Genomic DNA, 17400 nt, shown 5'->3' with positions numbered 1-17400 from the left:
AGTGCGCTCCAAGCACTCATAAAAGGCATCTTTGGTCACATCGTCCTTCTCTTCCGTCGGGGCGTGGGCGCATATCAGCGATATGTTGAAGAACCTCGCTTCGATGCGGATTGTGGCTAGACGTTCATTCACCGGAGTGAATGATAGTATTCGGCGACGAAGTCTCTCTCCCACCACGAATCCCACACCAAACTTGCGCTCTTTTATATGGCCACTGTAGTAAATGCCACAAGGACCTACTCGTCTTTGTCCTTGTCCCGTCCATCGCATTTCTTGGACGGCGGTGATGTCAGCCTTTATTTTCACGAGGACATCAACCAGCTGGGCAGCGGCACCTTCCCAATTAGGGGACCGGACATTCCAGGTGCATGCCCTTAAATCGTACTCCTTATTTCGTTTGCCGTGGTCGTCATCAAAAGGGGGGTCTCTCATCCGAGGCTGGTTGTTACTGTTCATTGGGGGTATTTTTTTACGTGGCGGGTCCCAAAGCCAGCGCACAACCCTATGTAGGGGATATTTCGCCTTCTCACTTTAGCTCGCCTTCAAACGGATGTTCTTAGGCTACCCAGAGGATACTTGGTCAAAGACCGGAAGTAGTGAGCTGCTTGAGTCATATGTAAAAGAATCGTTTCTGGCCACTCCCAAGTGAATGGCGATCAGAGAACTTTCCTCACTTGCGTGAACTTCTACACATGACTCCATCCTCCTAATCCCCGATCACTCTCCATTATATTTAACACTAAGTGAAACAGTTATTAAAAGAGATCTTAGTCTGAAGCTATACAACAAAAATACGGACAGGACTTCGTTCAAACAAATACTTCAGACTAAAATAAAATGTCAGAAATTCACAATAAATGAACAACTAGAGTCAGAAGTTAACACATTTACGAAAGAAATTCACCAAGCAGCTTGGGATAATACTCCGGAGATAAAGCGGAAAATTATAGGTTAAATTTACCCTAAAGAAATAAAAATCTTCTTAATTAAGAAAAGAAAGTTACGACGGAAATTTCAACAAACCCGCTCACCACTCGACAAAACAAACCTAAATAAGGCAACAGCTGAACTAAAACGAGAAATCTCTCATATTAAGAATGAGTCAATTAATAAATATTTATCTCAACTATCTGCTGACAAAAAAGATGATTACTCACTCTGGAAAAGTACAAAGTATCTGAAACGTCCAATAATCCACGTTGCACCACTAAAAATTGCTTCCAATACATGGGCCAGAAGTGATTGTGATAAAGCATTTTGCAAAACACCTAGCTGAAACCTTTCGTCCAAACAAGGATAGTGAAATCGCGTTTCTCAGTAGTATTCAACAGGATCATGCAACAATCCTAGCAATCACCATTTGTGAACTAAAAAGTGAAATCAAAAAGCTTAAAGATAAGAAAGTATTAATTACAGCAGAAGTGTTAAAGCAGTTACCATACAAATGTTTACGGAAGCTCACCTATCTTTTCAATACAGCAATCCGTCTGACACATTTTCCAAGCCTTTGGAAAGTTGCCGAAGTTGTTATGGTTCCTAAGCCAGGAAAGGATCCTCACGTAGTCTCGTCATATAGACCAATTTCACTACTTCCACAAATCTCAAAACTTTTTGAAAAATTAATTTATCTAAGATAAAAATTTATAATCGACGAAAAGCAGGTAATCCCATCGCATCAGTTTGGTTTTAGAAACAAGCATTCAACAATAGAACAAATTCACAGAATAACATCAGAAATAGAAAAATCCCTAGAGGAGGGAAACGTATGCTCAGCTGTATTCTATGACGTTGCACAAGAGTTTGACAAGGTATGGCAGGAAGGACTTATGCAAAAACTAAAATCATGTATTCCAATTGAGTATTGTGCTCTTTTAGAATCGTATATCACCGTGAGATTTTTCCGTGTAAAACAAGGAAATGAACTCTCCAAACTAAAAGAAATTGAAGCAGGAGCTCCTCAGATAAGTACCTTAGGTCCACTTTTATATATGTTGTGTACAAGAGAGTTACCGTAAGCACCAAACAGTAAGACTGCCACTTTTGCTAATGACACCGCAATAATATGCGTTGAAGAAACAGCAGAAAAAGCTGCGCAAAACCTGCAACATGAAATCAACTCTGTAGTAAGTTGGACTAACAAATGGAGAATAAAACTAAACGGTGGCAAGTCGGTTCATGTAAATTTTACAAAAAAGAAATTACAAAAGAATCACTTATCGATGCTAGATTACATTGGAAAGAGCATATTAAAATAACCGAGGAAGGTTGCACTCCGGGAGTGCAGGCAGAAGTGAAAACTTGAACTTATGGCGCGTTGGGCACTTTTTTGGGTGAGCATTTTTAGGTGGGCTCGCGACATGAGAAATTGTACATAAAAAAAAAAACAAGTTTATCAAAGCAATGTGGGCACTTTTTGAAGGGACATGAAGTAGAATAATATAGAAACTATATTCGAAGGAAGGGGTTTTATTTAAATTAGTAAATATTAGCAAATAGTAAATACAAAATTTATCAATTCTCATCCATAATTTAAACAACTCTTACATCTATCATTATCAGCATTTTGTTTACAATTATGAGGAAAACAGAGCCTTGCCACATCTTAAACAGTAAATATCAGGATTTTCATCAATATTATTTTTCTACATAATATGTGTAATACGTAATTTATGTGACTGAATTACTATCGCGTAGTACTCCTTTCTGCGTTGGCGGCCTTCGGCCGCGCTTTAAAAAAATAACCCTGGTCGAGGGAATACCCGGGTTGACTGAAGAACTATCGCGTAGTACTCCTTTCTGCGTTGGCGGCCTTCGGCCGTGCTCTAAAAAAATAACTCTGGCCGAGCGAATACCCGGGGTGACTGAAGTACTATCGCGTAGTACTCCTTTCTGCGTTGGCGGACTTCGGCCGCGCTCTAAAAAAATAACCCTGGCGGGCGAATACCCGAGGTGACTGAAGTACTATCGCGTAGTACTCCTTTCTGCGTTAAAAATAAAAAATATATGGACTTCTTGTTATAAAGTGGTGAAAGTGGTTATATTCTTTGGTTATTATGCACTTATATTCAAACAAAATTTAAGTTTTCGTTATAAAATTGATAAATTTTGATTATTATTTCTGTCAGCGATTTCCACTTATTTTTTATGATACATTGGTTTGTATATTAGGTGACGATATATACATATACATATATATGTATATATTATATTTAAAATATGAGTTTGAGTGCATAATAACCAAAAAATATAACTACTTTATATTCAAAACTCATAATTTAAATATAATAATATATATATCGTCCCCTAAAATACAAACCAATGTATCATAAAAAATAAATCGAAATCGCTGATAGATATAATAACCAAAAAATATAAATACTTTATATCCAAAACTCAAATTTTGTTTCAATATGAGTGCATGATAACCAAAAAATATAACCACTTTATATCCAATATTCAAACAAAATTTAAGTTTTCGTTATAAAATTTATACATTTTGGTTATTATATCTCTCAGCGATTTCAATTTATTTTTTATGATTCAGTGGTTTGCATTTTAGGTGACGATATATATATTATTATATTTAAAATATGAGTTTTGGATATAAAGTGGTTATATTTTACGGTTATCATGCACTCATATTGAAACAAAATTTGAATTTTCGTACTGTACTGTAGCCTTACACTTTATTACGTAACATTATTATATAATATTACTTATACATATGTATATATAATATTATTATATAATATTACTAATACATGTATATAATATTACTTATTTGCTTAATAAATTTAAAAAAAGAAAATATCCATATGCATGAATAGAGGAATTTTTGCGAAAAAGAGGAATTTCAGCGAATTACCTTGTCATCACATGGCAGCGCTCCATTTCTTCGTAATTTTTGGTAAACAAATGAGATTCGAACGAGTGCAAAATGTAATTTTTAAAATAAAGATTTTTAAATAAAAAACTTGCAAAAGTGTAAACTGTGGATTTATTTAAAAGATTTTAGTGTAATTTAATTAATTTGAAGAGAAAAATGTGAATAAAGTGGGTTTAACGTGGTGAAATAGCTTCTTGAAATGTTCGAGTTTTGCGAATTTTTGAACTTTAAGGTCGAATATCTCGTAAACTAAGCTTTTGCGGTACCTAGAACGATAGAAATCGGAATTGTGCCCAACTTTGATTTAAATCTATTTATATATCTTGTGAATACTGCATCAATAGTAGTTTTGTATTTTGTTGTGCTAAGATTGCGATCATTGGTAAGTTCTTTGATATTCCACTTTTAACAGCGAAAAATGCGTACAAAACACACCTCTCACACAGAGAACATAAAGACATTTTTTATTGTGTTCTTTGTCTCCCATACCCAAGAATATGAAGACATAAATATGTATATGTATGCATGCCCATGATGATACTCCCAACCACAGCATTGTGATATTTTCATGCTTCAATTTTTGCTTTGAACCAGGCAATCGCAATGTATGCAAATGTGTATACTTTTGCGTTTGCCGTCAGCATTTCCATATTGGCATGTAAACATAATTATGATATGAGTACAATTTTGTATGAATGCATGAATAGTAATATTTATAGCCCTTTTGGACTTGCATATTTATTATTTTCGAATGTCAAGAATCGATTCTTAATCGACTTCGACTACTGAAGATCGATTCCGAAAAATCGATTATTTTACGAGAAAACTCGATTCTCGAGTAGAATCCGAATCGAGTTTACCATCCCTACTGGCAGCCATCGCGTGCACATATAATAACCTCCGCACAATAACCACCACAAAAAAAATGATTTTTTTCCATGTTATTTATATGGAAAACAGAAAATTTGAAACAGGCACCTCTTAAAATTAATATTAAGAGCTCATCTTTTGAGTGACTTTCTTTTTCACATTTTCGGAAGTTTTTAGCCTGTTTTTCAGTTGAAAAAAAGGTTGACTCAGAATGACACACCCTAATGTACATTCTTATATGCCATAGAAATTCTATTGGTGCAAATATGGAAATGATAACGAAATAATGCGAATATGCATATTTCATGAAGGTCATCAATTTTCTTTGAAGAAATTATATATAAATATAACTTTATTGAAATAATTAAAAAATACAATTAAATTATTTTTACATAATTTTTCACGATTTTGTAAAAAAATTAAAATTTTTTTAATTTTTCTGAAAAAAATGGTTCATATGATACAAGATAAATCACGCATATGTGACTCAGAGAATGCTTCTTTACATTCTTTGTATGACTTTGTATATTTTTCTTCAAAGCATTTCTCTTTATTCATTCTCGCATGAATTCAGTCGTTTTACATATATTTCTGCCAGAGAACGTGCTCAATTCTGCTTAATAGCAGCGAGAATGGTGAATTCCGTTCCAAAATCTTATAAGCTCTGTTAGCCGTCCAATCGAACATCATACAGAATTCAATTTGCACCTTCTCTATGTTTTAAGTTCTCTGTCTGAGTATACACATACTTAGGTATGTAATCTCGTCTGTCGCAAGAGCACGAACGAATGCCCATGCAAAGAGCGCGTATAGTATACATACATATATTATAAGAATACACGCGGAGTATATCTGTGTAAAATGGTTGAAAATGCTCACCCACAAAAGTGCCTAACGCGCCATAAGAAGTTTTCACTTCAAAAAGCAGTGAACTTAATCTGAAATTGTCGAAAATGAAATGGCTAATTGGGCGAAGGTCAAACCTGTCCATACACAACAAATTACTTCTTTATAAACAAATAATCAAGCCGGATGGTCATATGGTGCGCAATTGTGGGGATGTGCCAATGATAGCAGAATTAATATTATACAACGATTTCAAAATTCTTGATATTCTTTTTTGATTCTGTGTTTATTGAGGAATGTTAGCATCTTTTCTTTTGCTTGTTTTAAGATGTCTTGTAATTTTTCATGTTTTACTTTATTGTGAAAGACGCCTGTTGGTTTGAAACTGGTTACTGAATGTAATGTTAAGTTATATTGTTGAGCTGCTCGTAATATAGTTTCTTAGTCGCTCACTAAATTGTATTCTTCTTCAAGACATCGTGCTATCTCAATTATTGTAGAATGGAATCTTTCTATTTGTCCATTGGTTATACTATGACGTGGATTACCAACAAATTTTTTATATTTAGTCTTTGCATTAAGAGAGGGTAAGGTTTTAATTTTTTTTGCATTTTTTTATTTTTTTTTTTGTTCTAAACGATCAATATGTCGAGAATATTGTGTACAAATTTTGAGTCAATTATAGTCAAAATAACGGAGTTACAGCGTTTTAAACGACTGGCCGTGATACCTGACTATCATACCTGCCTGGTATTTCAAATCGATTTTCCCGAAAACGTTATTTTTGAAGTTCGTGAACATTAGAACTCAAAATCTATTGAACCGATCCTTTTGAAAATTTGAAAATTATTTCTTCACATAATTCAACAGGTAATCAGATGGAGGTTTTTTAATTTTTTCCTATTTTTTATTAATAAATTAACCTCGATTTTTTGAGCTAATGCTTCCAACTGCAGCAAAACATAAAAAAAAACTTTTTCTGATTTCCTCGAAAAATACATCACCTTTAAAGCGCTTATAAATTTTTTTGTTTCAGATGATCCAGTAACGAGTTATAATGTTTACTGCTAAACCACTTTATTCAAGGTTCAAGCTTCTGGAGATTCACCGTCACAGGCTTATTTATTAATATTTTTTATTGAAAATTTTTTCTAATATACTTCAAAAGTTGTTCAGTAATATGTCATTAAATTAAAAAAAATTTATATTACCCATGTCGCCACAAAAAAACCCAAATATATCCTTTTTTTGCCTTTAAAACCTATGACCTTATTGTGACTTTTCTATTAATTGGTTTTTTTTTTTAGCAATTCCGTAATTGTTTCTAGATCTCTTAAGTGTTGCATTTTGTCTTCTGAAAAAATAATAAATAAATCATCTCTTTCCTTTTTTGGTGAATTATACGGACTCTTACCAGGCCTTATTTTCATTAATAACTTTGTTAATTTCCTCACTAACAAATTAATTTACAGATAAGTGATATGGATATTGTCTGCTCCATATCGGATCCTCACTTTTAATTATTATTTCTGCTTTTACATTTGTCATGAATGGGAAGTTTGCATTAATGCTTGAATGCGTTTAGGCAATTGTTTCCTTTATATATGATATATATTGAGAGAGATGCTCAACCTGATTATTATTTTTAAAAATTTTGGAGTTTTTTTGACGAATAAAAGTAGTTAGTCTTTGTTCATATTTCCAATTTGTCCTTGAGATAAAACATATTTTTTAAATATAATGTGATCGCCAAAACTCTCCGTTGTTTTTTAATTTTTGCCGTTATTATTTCCGGCTTGATTTGTGGAATCTTTCTGTTCTTTATTTTTAATTTTTCCATTAACTCGATTTGTGGGAACTCCTGTTTCCTTAGTTTTATTGTTTCTATTTTTGACATTTATTCTTTTTTATCCTTTTGTGGAAACTTTACGTTCCTTATTGTTATTATTTTAATTTTTGCCGGCTTGGTTTTTGGAAACTAGCTGACCATGCAGACGTTGTCCTGCGTGAAATTATGCGTTTGGAATTGAAAAGAAAGTTGAATTTATATTCTCTTGAAAATCGTTCGTTCAAAATTGAACATGTTCGTTTTCTTAAATAAGATAAGTTAAGAAATTTGTAATATTTAAGATCATGAAAACATATACAGTCCACTAATTTTAAATAATCATTTCTTTCCCTCGGCAATATGTTCAAATATCATTGAACATGCATACTTATCAGCAAAGCCGAAATACAATTAAAAATATATGTATATCTATTTTCAAACATACATACATACATATGTATGTATGGACATAAGCATAGTCATGCATTTACATGCAATGCGCATCCAATAAAAACAAGTAAGGAAATCTAAGTTCGGGTGTCACCGAACATTTTATACTCTCGCATGATAAAGTGATAATCGAGATTTCATTATACGTCATTTACATATTTTTCAAATACCGTATTTTTGTAAAGTTTTATTCCGCTATCATCATTGGTTCCTAATGTACTATATATTATAGAGAGAAGGCATCAGATAAAATTCAAAATAGCGTTATATTGGAAGAAGGCGTGGTTGTGAACCGATTTCACCTATATTTCGTACATGTCATCAGGGTGTTAAGAAAATATTATATACCGAATTTCATTGCAATCGGTATAGTAGTTCCTGAGATATGGTTTTTGGTCCATAAGTGGGCGAGGCCACGCCCACTTTCAATTTTTCAAAAAAGCCTGGGTGCAGCTTCCTTCTGCAATTTCTTCCGTAAAATTTAGTGTTTCTGACGTTTTTATACTCTCGCAACAATGTTGCTATATGTATTATAGTTTTGTTCACATAACGGTTGTTTGTAAGTCCTAAAACTAAAAGAGTCAGATATAGGGTTATATATACCAAAGTGATCAGGGTGACGAGTAGAGTCGAAATCCGGATGTCTGTCTGTCCGTCCGTCTGTCCGTCCGTCCGTCCGTGCAAGCTGTAACTTGAGTAAAAGTTGAGATATCATGATGAAACTTGGTACACGTATTCCTTGGCTCCATAAGAAGGTTAAGTTCGAAGATGGGCAAAATCGGCCCACTGCCACGCCCACAAAATGGCGGAAACCGAAAACCTATAAAGTGTCATAACTAAGCCATAAATAAAGATATTAAAGTGAAATTTGGCATAAAGGATCGCATTAGGGAGGGGCATATTTGGGCGCAGTTTTTTGGAAAAGTGGGCGTGGCCCCGCCCTCTACTAAGTTTTTTGTATATATCTCGGAAACTACTATAGCTATATCAACCAAACTCTATAGAGTCGTTTTCTTCAGGCATTTCTATATACAGTTCAAAAATGGAAGACATCGGATAATAACCACGCCCACCTCCCATACAAAGGTTATGTTGAAAATCACTAAAAGTCCGTTAACCGACTAACAAAAAACGTCAGAAACACTAAATTTTACAGAAGAAATGGCAGAAGAAAGCTGCACCCAGGCTTTTTTTAAAAATTGAAAATGGGCGTGGCTTCGCCCACTTATGGACCAAAAACCATATCTCAGGAACTACTAGACCGATTTCAATGAAATTCGGTATATAATATTTTCTTAACACCCTGATGACACGTACGAAATATGGGTGAAATCGGTTCACAACCACGGCTTCTTCCAATATAACGCTATTTCGAATTCCATCTGATGCCTTCTCTGTATACATAATATATACATTAGGAACCAATGATGATAGCGGAATAAAACTTTACAAAAATACGGTATTTGAAAAATATATAAATGACGTATAATGAAATCTCGATTATCACTTTATCATGCGAGAGTATAAAATGTTCGGTGACACCCGAACTTAGCCCTTCCTTACTTGTTTGTTAGTCCGTTAACGCACTTTTAGTGATTTTCAACATAACCTTTGTATGGGAGGTGGGCGTGGTTATTATCCGATTTCTTCCATTTTTGAACTGTATATGGAAATGCCTGAAGAAAACGACTCTGTAGAGTTTGGTTGGCATAGCTATAGTAGTTTCCGAGATATGTACAAAAAACTTAGTAGGGGGCGGGGCCACGCCCACTTTTCCAAAAAAATTACGTCCAAATATGCCCCTTCCTAATGCGATCCCTTGTGCCAAATTTCACTTTAATATCTTTATTTATGGCTTAGTTATGACACTTTATGGGTTTTCGGTTTCCGCCATTTTGTGGGCGTGGCAGTGGGCCGATTTTGTCCATCTTTGAACATAACCTTCTTATGGCGCCAAGGAATACGTGTACCAAGTTTCATCATGATATCTCAATTTTTACTCAAGTTACAGCTTGCACGGACGGACGGACGGACAGACGGACGGACAGACGGACGGACGGACAGACAGACATCCGGATTTCGACTCTACTCATCACCCTGATCACTTTGGTATATATAACCCTATATCTGACTCTTTTAGTTTTAGGACTTACAAACAACCGTTATGTGAACAAAACTATAATACTCTCCTTAGCAACATTGTTGCGAGAGTTAATAAAAATGCATAGGGAAACATGTCTTAAACTTACAGAAGAGATAACATTAAACACACACACATGTATTAAATTGTACACTGGAAAACAACCCCATGTTAAGCAGCAATAAACAATATGCTGCAATACATACAAACATACACACATACACATATATTTGGTTATTTAAGATAGTTTTAAAATTTGTATATAAGCAAGGAAAATACAAAATAAAATCAGAATGAATAAATTCTCAGCTCATACGAGTATAAGTCTTTATTTTTCCCCCACTAGCGGTAAGAAGTTAAAGATACTTATTTGAGTTTATAACATTTGGTCCTTCTTTGTATCAATAGTTTTACGTTTGTCGTCTCTCGTCTTAGAAGTTGTGTCTCGTATCTTCTTGTCTTCATCTTTTTTTGTTATATCCGCACGTGTTTTGGCGACACTTGTTGAGCTGCCGATTTCGTCTTTAGTGCGCTCTACTGATATTTCGGTATGATGCAAATGTTCAAAGCAATGACTGGCATCCGGCGATGATGACATTGTTACGTAGCCATAACAACGTGTACCCAGAGTTCGGGTGTTGGTGACCACCTTGGCTCCGATAACTTTTCCATATTTAGAAAATATGGTTTTCAGATCACTGGCTCTCGTTAATGAAGGTAACCCGGATACCCAAAGATTACGTGAAGGTGTTGTCTGCTTTCCTGTGGACGACGATTTTGTAGATGTATTCACTGAAGACTTTTTTTTGTCATCCTTCTGCGAAATCTTGTTTGAAGATGATTTTTGTTTACTAATGTCTTCATCCATTTTGTCGCCGGACTTCTCATCTTTTTTCTTGGATTTATCGTCATCAGACTTGCTGCATTTGCGTTCGTCCTTACTGCTGCTGGATCCATCCTTGGATGTTCTTGTGTCCTTCAAAGCTGCAACCGTTTTTGTACTTTTTTCCATCTGTTGAGGTGCTGCTTTAAACTTAAAGAGGTCACGTTTTGGTTCCAATTGCAACCCCAATGTCTTCACTGAATCCGTTTCTTCGATTTGAACAATTTCATTATCTTCCTTCTGTATTGTTTCTCTTGCTACTTTCGGCAATGTTTGTTTGTGTAAAATTTTAATTTCCTCTTCCTTCTCATGCGCTTTAGCATCATCTTCCACAATATGATCAGCTTCGTCCTTATATTCAATCGATTTCGTCTGGACTTCACTTTCCCACATTTCTCCAAAATGTGAGCCTGCCGGAAGAGATATGAGATTCAGAGACTCCTCAGTTTTTGAAGGTTCATGTAATTCTGCAAAGAATTCTTCTTCAATTTCATTTTCCTTTTTATCTTCCTCTATTATTTCTGTTGTTTTTTCTTTAACAGAATATAGAGGGAGTAATCGAACTGTTATTAGTTTCTCGTCTTCTATCTTTTGCACTGCATTAGTTAGTTTCGTCGCAGTTGTAGATAATTTGGGTATTATGAACAGAATTCGCTGATTGTCATACTTTTTCTTAAGTAGACTCCATGCAGCTTCATAATTTTTTTGTGAAATTTGTAGATGCTGTATTACTCGTGCAGCTTCGCCTTTTAAGCATTGACGAAGACGCAGCATTTTTTCTGTGTTCGGCATCTGCTCGTTGTCACGTACCATAACTTGAAATATGTTGTAAAAATTGGCCCATTCCTTAATATCGCCATAAAATGTTGGAATTTTTATTATTTTTCTCAATTCAAAGTTGGGGCAATAAGAAATTTTAGGCTCTTCTTTTTGTAACCTTTTTTTAAATTTTTAGCTCTTCATAGTATTCGTCATTAATTTCTTCGAATACGATTTCAATTTCTTCATTGAAATCTAATTTGCCTTTTAGTTTTTGAGTATCTACGAATAAAAAGTCTAAACACTTTAAATGATCGTTGTTGATCCTTAATTCCTTACTTAGATCTTCCATTTTTCTTCTGAGGTTTTCAATTTTCCTCATGAATATAGAAGTTTTTCGATCTAAATCTTGGTGTTTGGCTTCAACTTCTTCAATTTTTGTTTTACTTGATAGATTTTTTGAAAAAGTCTTGGACGTGTACCAAACTTTTTCGGAAAAATCCGCTTGGGTTTCAGGAATTTTCTTCCTGTTTATTCCCATTTTGAGAGTGTTTCGTCAACACTTCTCCTACTTATTGATGAACTGCTTATTTTTCTCCACAGAAATCGGTGGCGGTATTTGATTTGGTCGCCTAGTTGACCTTGCTGTGCCTCGACTCAGAGCCGCTGAATATCTCTTGGATAGCAGTTAGATCACTGCGTTTAGTCTCTGCTAAAACGGCTTATGCGATCGGTTTTAATGAAGGAATATACACCCGTCTTACAAACATTTTTATTTAATCAATATGCGGGAATATACACCCGTCTTACATTTAATTTTGCCTGCATTTATATTAATAACAGGGCTTACTTTTTTATTTACCTGTATTTTTTATAATATCAGGGCTTTTTTAAATTTGGCTGAGCTTTTTTTTTAGGCTCGATAGGATCAAGTGTTTAATTTGATTTATGTTGCTAATATGTGGGAATATACACCCGTCTTACAATTATTATTTTTATTTAGCCAATATGCGGGAATATATACCCGTCTTACAATTATGTTTGTTTTAAGTTGCCTGTATTTTAAGCAGGGCTGTTTTGTAGATTGCCTGGTTTGTAAATACAGGACTTTTTAATTTGGCCGAGCTCTAAATCCGGCTCGATGGACCAAATGTTATAAACTCAAATGAGTATCTTTAACTTCTTACCGCTGGTGAGGGAAAAATAAAGACTTATATGAGCTGAGAATTTATTCATTCTGATTTTATTTTGTATTTTCCTTGCTTATATACAAATTTTAAAACTATCTTAAATAACTAAATATATGTGTATGTGTGTATGTTTGTATGTATTGCAGCATATTGTTTATTGCTGCTTGACATGGGGTTGTTTTCCAGTATACAATTTAATACATGTGTGTGTGTGTGTGTGTTTAATGTTATCTCTTCTGTAAATTTATGACATGTGTCCCTATGCATGACTATGTTTATGTCCAGACATACATATGTATGTATGTATGTTTGAAAATAGATATATATTTTTAATTGTATTTCAGCTTTGCTGATAAGTATGCATGTTCAATGATATTTGAACATCGTTAATTTTCGATTTTTCAACATTTTTTCAATGTAACGCAGCTTGGTACGTAAATGTACAGAGAAGATTGTTTTCCAACTCGTGAACACGCCACGTACATATATATGGCCATGTGAAAAACATAGCATTTCCAGATTTATGTCACATATTTCTAGCGACTATCCTTGTATCCTGTTGATTGTCATCGTAAATGCAGTTTTACTTGGAAACGGAATACGTTTGAACTGACATGGCAAATCGTTGAAACTCATAGGGGTTCGTAGAATCAAGCATTCGGCCCTTTATATTCGATAGCTCCGTCACAATCAGTCAGGTTTCAATACACAGTTTCGGCGCATGAAGATTGCAAAACATAATAATGGCAGATCCAACTTTGAGACGCAAATGATGCGGCGGCATACCAAGCCTCTCCAAAGAATTTAGAAATTCCACTGTATAATTCACGGTTTCGTCTTTTTTGTCAAGACAATCGGAATTTGCCCATTTCCAATTCTTAGCTAATACGATGTAAAATGTCTTCGGCAATGTCATTTTTTTTATATCCCACAATTGACGCGGATTTGAAGGCTGATATGTTGAAATCAGCATCGCGAAAAGTGTGCGAACTTCAGTGGCATGCGAAGTGATTATCATGTTCCATGTTTAATGAAAGAAAGGATTTCCGAATAGAGCAATATTCTCGCAAACGGATCACTGACGCAAGTTGAGAAAAAACTCGTCAATATCAATTTCGTTGTTGGCGGTGCTTCCGATGGTTGTACTGTATTCTCTGTGTTAAAATACACTCTTTGGACTTCTCCAAATGAAGTGCGAGATGCACAACAGTAAACAGGAAAACGTTCATGATTCCGATTGGGCACATCGATGTGTGCCTCAATATTTTTAAGGAAATCATACCCTAGGAGTAGGTCAGATTCTAAGCCTTCTAATTCGTAGAAGATCTGCTTAACCTCGAAAAAAGTTATTATATGGTGATATTTTATAATTGAATAGCCATTAACGTTTTTCATCCGTATATAGTTGGCTAATATACTCCTTTTAAATCCTGGCTTGATAAAGGAAGCAGGAGTTGTCTCCTGTATCGACAAAAGCTTTTAGATTTCTATTAAATTTAGCATTTTAACAATTTGAGATAAATTATTTTTTTTCGTAATCCCTTCCTTATGAAAGGAGGCTCTTCTATTCTGGACGGTCTAGAAATCAGAATCGCAGAATTGAGCTTGAATTATAGAGTTTTTATTTTAATTTATTGACTGTACAAGCCTTAATTGATGTATTACCATTTTTTGAATAATTATTTTAATTTTATCTCTTCTATGAAGGAATCCTTTTTATTCTGTAGGGTCTGGAGTTCGGAATCGCAGAATTAAGCTCTTTATTATAAATCGAAGGGTGTTTCGGATGCTATTGTGTTCCTATTTTCATAGTCTTCAACTGTTGCTTCTTTGGTTTTTCTTATATATTTAAAAACACCCCTAATATTTTTTTTTTTATTTATAATATTTTTATTTTCTTTCGTTATTTTGTTTTTTTTTTTTTAATTTTTGGACACTCCTTAGTGTCAAGAGCGCTCTTACAGAAATCGCAATATGATAATTTCTTATATTTCATAGTTGGGCTATTCCCCCATTTTTAATTTACTTGTAGTAGCAGTAAATTTTAAATACATCATACAAATATATTCTGCTGTCTTTATTTTCTGGGTCAAATTTGAGATGACTTTATTATTGGCCGTTGGCTATGAATAGTAATTCCTTCCGCTGAATTTCTATAAAAATCCGAGTGTATTTTTCCTTGTCCCATGGATGCAATTTTATAAATGAACTATGTAGTTCATATTATAGAAAAAGCCAATTAACTTTCCTGTCAAGAGAACGATTAAAAAAATAAAATATTGCTTTAAGAACTTTATTTATTTAAAAGCTATTTTATTGTTCATCTAAACAAAAAAATTTATTATCTAAACAAAGAACAAAGATATTGATTTTTTATTAATTTATTATGTAAATATTGGTTTAGGGTGAATTTCAATTGCGTTGCTGTATAAATGCAAAATATGCATAAATGCGATGGGGATTTAAAGGATATATGTTTGTTTACAGTTACATTGAAAGTTTAAATGCAGAGGCTGCCGTCAACTTGCATACTAAAAAGTAAATAAAACGCAAGGTTTAATTTAATTTATTTTATTTCCCTACAATGTAGGGCAGCCGTTCGCTAGTATCTTTTCGACTAACTTTTCGGTGCTGCCCCGGAATACCTAACACCTATCAAATTTACTTGCCATCACCTCACGTGGATTGCCGCATGATTCCATTACGCTGATTCGGCAATTCCCACGGTTTGGGACTGTTGGTGTCGTTAGCTACTGGTAAGCGTTTCCGTTATTACTATATGTCTGCAACTTAAGGCTCGCATTTTTGATGTTATTTGTTGCGTTGCAATCACAGTCATAAATGCACTTGTTTTTGTGGGCTACTGTGATATGTTAACTACTCTCACGCTAGAAGAGGATACGTCCACGGATTCTTTGAAACCGTTGCCCAATATTGCAATACTAACGTTGTGCTTTCGGTGCTTGTTGACTACGTAGGCTAGTATGGCAACACCAAAAAAAATGCTTTTGTAGATGCGTAAGCAATTAGCCATCTCGACGATTGTGCTTTCACAAAGCCTCTCAATAATACAATGTGTGGTTTTTTTGGTTAATATTGGGCAGGTACGGAAGCAGTAATAATGTTGTATGATTAGTCAGATTCAAAAATTTTGCGGGCGCGGCTTCTGGATAAGTACGTACCATCTTCCGCCAGTTAGAGTAAATAGTACCATTAATAGTCACATTTTATGTAAACTTAATAACAAACATTCCATGCAACGTTATTGCATGAAAGTTTCCTTCACAAACTTCCACCAATTTATCGTTTATAACGATCAGGTCGTTGTCAATTTCCTCTATTGGTTGTGATCTGCTGTAACGGTTTGACAGTATGTGGGCTTTTGGCTTAGTAAATTCAAAACCCAGGAACTATTTCTAGTTGTAATTTGATAAAACATGGATAACAAGCTGTTGATATTTACTTTTACATTTTGATATTATATTAGTTTCTATCATAATTATTTTACAATTTTTCACAACTGGCTTGATTTGTATTTTCTTACAATTTTGTTCAACTATTGGATATTACTTTATAAAATAAATGTTATTACTATCTTGTAAAATTTTCAATTTAGAAACTGTTAGTAAATCGCTTATTGTTATATTTGTATAGTGCTCGTTGATTAGTAAATTCCTAACTTCATCGCTCGACTTGAGATGGTGTTTCAATCTGCGTAAGCCTAGAATGACGGCACTCATTAAGGTCCGAATTGTGGTTTCGTCCATTTTACGTCAAGATACTGTTAGCAACTAATATTTCTGTATTCTCCTAGTCACTTTGTAATAATATTCCTGCAGCCACTATTTTTAGTTTTTTCTTGTCGCTTTGTTAGAATATTAATCAACGAAACGTGTTTTTCTGTCGAGTCTTGTTTGTTCCATTCGGTGTTGATTGCGCCGTAGCTCAGGATGTATGGATCAACAACAAAGACGGTTTTGTCGCATTTGGTGTGCGTTGGCTGTATGAAAATACATAAGAAGTTCGACAACAGCTCTTCAAACGAGTTAAAGCACGAACATGCGTTTTCGTTTCGTCTTGTTCGGTGTGGGTTGTCACATATGAAGCTATGTGCAGTTGCGTATGAGACAAGAAAACCTGTTTTGACTAACCCGGTGTGGGCTCAGCCTTAACGAGAGAAAATAATGTCATAAAAGTAGGTATTATTCATAATTCAAAAACATTTATTTTCAAAACATAAAGAAATATGTATTTACTGCGGGAGATTATGGTTTCTGAATAGGGAAATTACAATTTTTATGCAACTTCCAAAAATGCCATTGTCAGAAAAAAAATAATTCCAATTCTCGTACTATCTGCACCACCGGTGCTAAATCCAGGCCTTCAAGAGACTCTTTCGGACAATATTCCTGTAGAAAACTCTTACTATAACCGTTTAGTTATAGCCTCATATTAATCTACCATTCCAAAGTTGTTCTATAATTATAAAAAGTTGTATTTGTTGTAAATTAAGAATTTTACATCAATTTGCTTCGAGAAAAAAGGCAA

At 34.3% G+C, this 17400-nt stretch overlaps 1 protein-coding gene across 1 annotated transcript; it reads right to left on the bottom strand.

Annotated features, from left to right (window-relative positions):
* Positions 1 to 10396: 10396 nt before the first annotated feature.
* LOC120780826 (SAFB-like transcription modulator) lies at positions 10397 to 11716 on the bottom strand. The gene has a single exon (XM_040113070.1). It carries the CDS (start codon positions 11714 to 11716, stop codon positions 10397 to 10399), a length of 1320 nt encoding a protein of 439 aa, XP_039969004.1.
* Between the last annotated feature and the right edge of the window lie 5684 nt (positions 11717 to 17400).

The sequence above is a fragment of the Bactrocera tryoni genome, unplaced genomic scaffold (assembly GCF_016617805.1).
Source record: "Bactrocera tryoni isolate S06 unplaced genomic scaffold, CSIRO_BtryS06_freeze2 scaffold_25, whole genome shotgun sequence".
Lineage (NCBI taxonomy): Eukaryota > Metazoa > Arthropoda > Insecta > Diptera > Tephritidae > Bactrocera > Bactrocera tryoni.
The sequence above is the reverse complement of the archived record's forward strand: the minus strand, read 5'-3'. Positions and strand labels throughout refer to the sequence as shown.

What these genes read in the sequence shown, in the direction of transcription:
- LOC120780826 (XM_040113070.1), bottom strand. Translation starts at nt 11,716, where the DNA reads ATGGTACGTGACAACGAGCAGATGCCGAACACAGAAAAAATGCTGCGT.